Source organism: Parasteatoda tepidariorum, chromosome 4 (assembly GCF_043381705.1).
Source record: "Parasteatoda tepidariorum isolate YZ-2023 chromosome 4, CAS_Ptep_4.0, whole genome shotgun sequence".
In the NCBI taxonomy this organism is placed as follows: Eukaryota; Metazoa; Arthropoda; class Arachnida; order Araneae; family Theridiidae; genus Parasteatoda; species Parasteatoda tepidariorum.
The window spans coordinates 51,091,481-51,099,386 of NC_092207.1; the positions used below are offsets into that span (position 1 = coordinate 51,091,481).

The window sequence follows — 7,906 nt, forward strand, 5'->3', positions numbered from 1 at the left end:
CATATCTTTCTGATTCAGTTTCTTGCGATTGTTCTTTTTATGATAGAAAAAGTGTCGAGTCTTAAGATTGTTATATGATAAATCTCTATAAATGACGGAACAATTTTACATGTGCACACATCCAATAAGGTACTTTTTTTGGAGAATGAGTCCACATTTAGTATTGAATTTCATTTATTAATTTCTCAGTTTGCATGAAACAATCTTGACACAGTCATTGATGGTCTGCTTCACATTTCACATTTGAATGGGAATCATAGAAGCTGTTAGCCATTCTGGTGGCCAGAGTGATGATTTTTTCTTGCACAGCCAATGAATGCCTCTGGATTTCAACTAAGCTGGAAATGACAGAGAGTAACTCAAGTCTGTAGCCAGCTAATTCTTCTTCATAAGCTGCGTTTCGGTTCATTTTAGTGGACAAATCGATGGCAGCGCAGGCATTCCTCCAGTCGTGGCCTTGAAAATTAGCAATTGATATGCTAGGATACTGACCCATCCCAGCACCTGAAACAGCTGAAGCTTCGTCAATCTTAGTAATATCGTTAGTAACTTGATCGTCATAGTTGTTATTGGTTTCATGTCTACGGCTATGCCGGCGATCTATAAAGGAATCCAGCCGTTTGAAATAGATCCACGTAGGGTTATGCTTCCCAGAAGACTTCGTTTTCCTGCAATGACAAATTAAAATGTTAACTGAAAAAAGGCGTGGATAAAGGTTGAAGTGACATTTTAGTAAATTAGAGTAAACTAGCTTTATTGTTGTTGTTATTGTTGTTAATTTACGTCGCANACAGGTTGAAGTGGCATTTTAGTGAATTTGAGTAAACTAGCTTTAAAGTTTATAGGTTGACAATAAATAAAGATAATGCTTTCCTTTATTTCTTTTCCACATGTTCAGATTTCCGAAACCTACAAATATTACACATTCATTAAACCTTTTGACTCGTAATTATCATTAAGCCTATTTTTCATACTTTTGTTTTAATTTATGTTAAAATAAGCGAAAACTATTATAGTTACAATTTTAATAATTTTTGGTTATAAAATGCAGCATTGAACACCAGTGACCCTTTTTACGTTAATGGTAATATTTTCCAAATCTGACTCACTTGCAAACAATAATTTTTTAAATGTGCACTTATTCAGATCTAAGAGAAACAGTAATTCATTATTGAAATATCTTCAATTTTCAAAATCAATTATTGATAAATTTTTGAACATGAATGGAAAAAAAAAATTTTTTTTTCAAACTACTTTTTTTAAATTTTATATTTCAAAACAAATGTAATTTCAAGATTCTAACAGATTTTTGAATAACTATTGCAGCTTTGTATAGTTAAAGAAATACCAAAAATATATTTTTGTTTATAATAAGAGTCTCAGGTAAAATATATATATATAAAAGGTACACCGTGATCCCATCCACGCTGTAGAGTTAAACTGCTTCCGCCGTAGCATTCACACTTTTGTTATTATAATTTTCAGTCAAAAAATAGGTTTTCTTCTAAAGTTGTTATTGTTTCCATTTGCCTTCGAAACGTTCTTTTACTCCGAAAACACGGTAAGATTGTTATTTAGGTAAGAATCCTCCGGAATTAGCGAAATTCAGATTTGAAAAAATAAATTAATTGAATATAATCACCGAGATCCTTCCCGAAAAACCATAATTTTTTTTCAAGGATGTTAATCAGAACCTTATCCCACTAAACTTTTCAATAGTGACTAAACATGACAATATGCTGTTTAGACAAAATCAATTAAAATACTCTATTATGAATAAATCTGTTCGATCAAACAATTAAAATACGCTTAAAAAATTTTTTTTTTAAAAATTCATTAATTTCTTTTTTTTTTGCATACAGCAGACACCAAAACTTATTCATCTCAAATAAATATTTTTTTTCTTTTTTTGACCTGCTAGAAGCAAGTTTTTTCGCGTACAACTCATTTGATTATTTTAACCCTTCGCCCTTCGAGTATTTAACATACTAACTAGGCAAATATAGAGCACATTTTAAACTTAAAGTATATAAAAAATTAGTAAGATGTACTGGTGTTGACGGCTGGAGATCAGCTGAATGTTTTCGTCATTTGCACTTTTTACTTATTTCGTCACATTTCTGAAACTAATTAGTAACTATAAAAAATAAAAAAAAATCCTTCGTGTATCTTACAAACTAACATTTTGTCAATCGTTATTAAATTAAATAACAACAATCAAAATGCCATTTGAAAAACGCACATTTTAAATCGTGTAGATAGCTTGCGTGGAAATCCGATCATAGCATTAAAATTATTCAGGGTGCGACGTTTTTATTTTTTGTTTTATGCATGCTACATGAACTGTGAATAGGATTGAAGACCAAGAGAAAAGAACGGCTTATGTCCATTTTTTCTAAGACGTTTGCATCGCCACCAGTTGAATTTTGAGGATTACTAAATTTTGACAAATCAATATCGTGAAAAATCGGTTCTTCTCGAGAATTATTTTACAGTGAAGATGGGCCATAGGTGCTCGCAAAATCATCTTTTCTCCAAATCAGCTTTTAAGGACAAAAACTGTTCTTCCCACGAGGTATAAGTCCAGTTTGGTTCCATAAGTTTTACTTTTTTTTCCTCAAAATTTCAGATATGTTCAATAATTGTTTATAAAATTTTTTTTTTTACATTTTTGACATTGATAAAATCAAAGAACCTTTTTTTTTCTAGACAGATTTTTACTCTCACAATCCATATAGATAAATGCAAAAGTAATAAAGTTTAAATAATAAGTTGAATTCATTTTTAATATATTAAATATATTTTACAGTTTACTTAAGTATAATAGTTAGCATATAACTATACTAAATTAGAACATTAAATAAATTTACGATACATTAGAAATGATGTTCAATTTCGCAATACGAGTATTCAAGGACGCATTTCACGGTCATTCGTGCCGAGAATGGAATTTTAATTTAATAAAAGTTGTCCAAGAGCAATTAACATTCCTCATAAAATAAAAATACAATTTTAAATTTAGAACATGAAGAATACACTTTATGAAAAAGAATTGCTACATGAAAGAGAATAAAGTGTTGTTACGTGAAAGAGAATAAAACAAAGTATTGATGCATGACAAAGAATAAAGTATTGATAATGACAAAGAATGAAGTGCAAAATATTGCTCCATGACAAAAAATTAAGTATAAAGTGAATGCTTCCTACATGAAGGAAAATAAAGTATAAGTATGTAAAAATAAAAAAACTTAAAACATTGTTTGAGCATGCAACAAAACTGAAATGGCGAAGAAAGTAAATGTACATGAATTGAGCAATAATTTTGTTGAAATTCTAAGATGTGAAAATAAAAAACACAAAAAATGGCAAATTTCAACTTCCTTGTTACAACAGACAATTAAAAATATGAAACAGAACTTACATAAAACACGAAACCTTTTATACTGCTTACCTGTACTTTTGAGTCAAATTGTCAATCTTGACAACTATCTGGCGAATAGTTTTTTCTATGTTTATAGCACATAATGCTGCTTGCATTTCTTCGTGAACATGAGCAGTTCTTCTTTGACTTCTTAGTTGTTCATACCTTTGTTCCCAGACATCGATGAGAGCAATAGTTTCTGCATGAGTCCATAAATGCCTGGATTCAGCCATACCATTAAATTTAACAATATTCTTAAGAACGTAACATCTATCGAAGATATACTTGAAATAATTTCATTGCAATCAGAAAACAACAATGACAAGCTAAGGGTTGCAAATTGTCGTCGCCAATACGAAATCACTCTCGTAATTTTGATAGAAACCAACTAAACGCGCCAAAGTAAAGGTAGCGCACTGTTTAATATTATTCAAAGAAAAATTAAAAATCTTACATTATCTATAGTTAGTTAATTGTTTAAACAAAGCATGTAATATTATCAAAATTAATATGTATTTTAATTTTGAATATATATAAAGGGCAAAGTTGTCTCCTCTTTTTTTCTCATGTATAAAATTTAAGTTCTTAACTAAAAGACAATCGCCAAATGGACATTTGGCAAATATGGAACTTAAAATTTGTTAATGGCAATACTTGGATTTAGAATCAAAATTGAGGCAGGCTCTTACGCTATTAATTAATTTAGTTTTCAGAATTTTACTGTTTTTACTTTTATAAAACGAAGTCTGAAAATTCATTTACTTAGAAATCGAATAAATAATAATAATTATAATTTTTTTTCTGTATTGAGGTCCTAAAAAGGTATCATAATCATTTAAACTATCAGAAAATCAATTTATGCAATAAGAAACTTTTGTTTTTAAGGAATGAAATAGAATAATAGATTTGATTTAATCCAATTAATGGCTTAACGTGAAACATGATAAAACAAATTTTTCTTTTCTTAACTTAAAATAATAATAATTAAAAAATGGTTTGGCTTTAATAATGTATGAAGACATTTGTTAAAATTGTTTATACAGTTATTTAAATAAAATGTCAAAGAATTAAATTTGTAAAGAAATAAAAATTAAAAGAAAGAAATTTAACGTTTGCAATTTTCGGACAGCTTATGAGTGAAAAAAGTGGTCAGTAGTTTCAATCTCTTTTATTGTCTGAATTCATTTTTAATGTATAGAGAATTTTTAGAATTTTTTTTTTACGAATAACATTTTTAAGAAGAAAAAAAAAAAGAATTGTTAAAATAATTTTTCACACCAAAATAGCGTAATACTCAAAATTTCTAAGTAGTCAAAAACACGAAAATAAATAACTAAAATTTATTATTAGTTTGAATGACATTAATGCCATTTTCTCAGAATAAAGCAATCATTCATTTCGAATTCAAGCTTGGGCTTTTTACAAACATTGGTAGTATATTTTAAGGAATTAGTCAATTTACCCAGAAAAATTTATCTAGTCAATAAAATTAAATGTGTTTGGTTTTTAAAGTTTTTCTTTTCCTTAAAAAAAGTAGAAAAAACTGTGCAGACAATTATTTGTAATGTCCGTCTAAAGAAATCTTTCTTTCATCAGAATCTTTTTTACTCATTCATCAGAATGCTACCCTTAATATAATGAAAATTGGAAATAAGTTTGAAAATTCTGCGGGAACGTTACATAAGTTAACACGTTATCAAATAACAGACAGTATTACAGTCAAACCCCGCTATAGTGAACACGGCTTTTAGTGAACTCCCGGATATAGTGAACGAAATGCTCGGTCCCGTGCCTTGCTGTACACGTATAATGTTATTTTTAGTGGATATAGTGAACCAAAAAAGTGAGGAAGTTGGATATAATGAACTTTTTTCTGTCTTCGACTGATTTCCCGCCCCCCATTTTCTCTGTAATAATTTTGAAATTTCTTCTTCAAAATAAATACATATACCGATTTTTAAAANTCTATCAAATTTATTATATCTTCACTACACAATTTTACATTCAAATAAAACAAAAAGTAAGAAACACATTTATAAGCAGCAATTTAGTTGAGTGGAAACTATTTTGCATAAGGGAATAGTTTTGCTAAATTCTTTTTTTTTTATGGCGGATATTTTTTGAAAAATGTTTGTTCATGGGGGTTACCTTAGATTTTTTCTCGGAGAGGAAATTTTCTTAAACATCAAACAACTATTTCTTAGAATTGCAAAGTTAACAAGGTTCCTTTCAAAAAAGATTGAATAGATGCCCTTTACTTAGAAAACGAATTAAATTTTTCAATTTTGATGTAAGAGTTAAATTAATTACAACCAATTTATAAAAAGCTGGAAAGTATGGCGATGATTAATAACATATTTTCTAAAGTAACGGATTTTAAAACAGAAGAAAAAGATTTTTCCTGTAGCTAATAAAGAGGGAAAACTTGAAGCAAAACGAAAAGATCAGAAATTTATGGATTTCAAAACCACTTATCTTAATCAGCCATTTTTTTTTTGTTCCTCGAATTTTTTGACAACTAAGAAAGCATCGAAAAAAGATCCCTTTCGCAATGCAAGACTGAGCACGATTTTAATGTAATTGAAAGTCGAATGTAATTCAATGCACAATCACAGGTGACAAACTAATCACAGGTGAGTTCTGATATTTTGGAAAGTAATTGCGTGAATAAAAATGGTTCTGAATAAATTTTATTTCAGTGATCTGATTTTCATGCATTAAAAACCTATCTTAATGGTTCAAAAGTGTCACGACCTCAATTATGCTAATTAATTAGGACAGGCAATATTTTAATTTACGAAATCAGACGTAAAAATGTAATTTCTCGAGACAAACAATTTCTTTCCCCCGGCCGATTTGGATTTTTGATCATTAAAATATTACAGAGTAGCCATTGATCGAACATATTCATCGATCGAAATTTCTGGACCCACAATTTTATTTCATATCCTATTTCATAAATGTGAACTGAAAAATTTTTGCACAGTATTACAAAATTAGTTTATGAAAAGGAAAATGAATCAATAATAAATAGTTTTTAATAATAATCCATGCAAAAATAATTTTGAATATTTATTTCTTATATTTTATTTATAAATAGCCAAAAAGTTTTGAATGGTAAGGTACAAAAATGTTTACATAATTTAAAACTATACAATGTGGAATGACAAAATACTAAGTTTGAGCGAAATAAATCGAATAGTTCGTGATAAAAGAAAGTTTTAAAATATGGCTTTCTGAAAGTTTTATTTCCCAGAACCTAATGAATCACCCTTAAAGTCAATTTATTTAAATTGACTAAAATATTACATAACTTTATTCTAGTAGGGCTGTATAAACGGCTAATAGTTTGTTCTATGAACTGTGAAACATTAGGAGAAAATACCTGCGAAATATTGCTAAGAAATGAGCAGAATTAAAAGAAATGAGAAAAATATTGAAAAAAATAATTAAAACATGTAATTGAGCTACATGAAATAAAATTTTTAAAAGCTATTAAGTTCAAAAATTAAATGCAAATTTTGAAACAAACTTCAGATATTCAAATTTATTGCACGACATGTTCGATTTGCTTGTCATCGATTTCCAAGATGTGATGCAGTTGAATAGCGAACCTTAGCAAAATTTGCTGAAATGCCGAGACAACGATGCTCTTGCTGACTTTATGCACAAAGTTTTGAAAATGTTCGCTTTGCAAGAAAGACTAAAAACTGAGATATGCTGACATATGTTTTTTTTCTTCTTCTGTGGTTAATGTGTTTAACAGAACTAGACAGTGGACTAGTCAACTTTCATTTTGTGACGTAGCTTGTTAGTTAAACAAGTTTAAAACGGAAGCGTTAGAAGAAGTCCCCCCCTTCCACAAACCGGAGCTCATTACGTAATAGATCTGGTTGAACTTCTTTCCTAGCTTCTCAGATCTTCTCATTATGGGGCAAACATTTACATTGAAAACTAAATAGTTAAAGAGGCTCTGTCACATTCTAGTTGTATATTTCTTAATGAAAGAAGGGCTATGGGTATCATTCAAACTTTTGTTAAAAAAACTCAATCAAATTTTCATGTGGGGGTATAAAGAACAGAAATGTCTATTGTTAGCTTGAAAGTCTGTCCTGGAAAGGATCAAAATTTGTGGTAGATTTGTGAGAAATTTTGAGGGAATAGAAATAAAAAAATATTTATAATATATGCATTGATAGGCAGGCAGTAGTGCAAATAAAAAAATAAAAGTATATAAAACACCTGAAAAATTTGTTCTGTTTAATGTCAAGCAATGTCTGTTTAATGTCTTTTGATTCAAATGAGGAGAATCTTGGCAAAAAATACTGCAGATTGTTAAATCATTTTTGTTATTGCTTCATCAAACAATGTATTAATTTGCCAGCATTTCCACATGATAGATTTGCGCAATGCAATTGTCTTTGTTACCCCTTATTTCAGAATTTTTTTGCTTAAAGTAGAGGTAACTAAACTTTTTTCTCCTTC

The 7,906-nt window shown here is 28.9% G+C and overlaps 1 protein-coding gene across 1 annotated transcript; it reads right to left on the bottom strand.

Annotated features, from left to right (window-relative positions):
* Positions 1–156: 156 nt before the first annotated feature.
* Positions 157–3,752, bottom strand: LOC107455603 (uncharacterized). Its single transcript, XM_016073227.3, has 2 exons — positions 3,452–3,752; positions 157–668 (listed from the first exon to the last, which is right to left on the bottom strand). Exons 1-2 carry the CDS (start codon positions 3,652–3,654, stop codon positions 215–217), a joined length of 657 nt encoding a protein of 218 aa, XP_015928713.1. The 5' UTR covers positions 3,655–3,752; the 3' UTR covers positions 157–214.
* Positions 3,753–7,906: the final 4,154 nt, after the last annotated feature.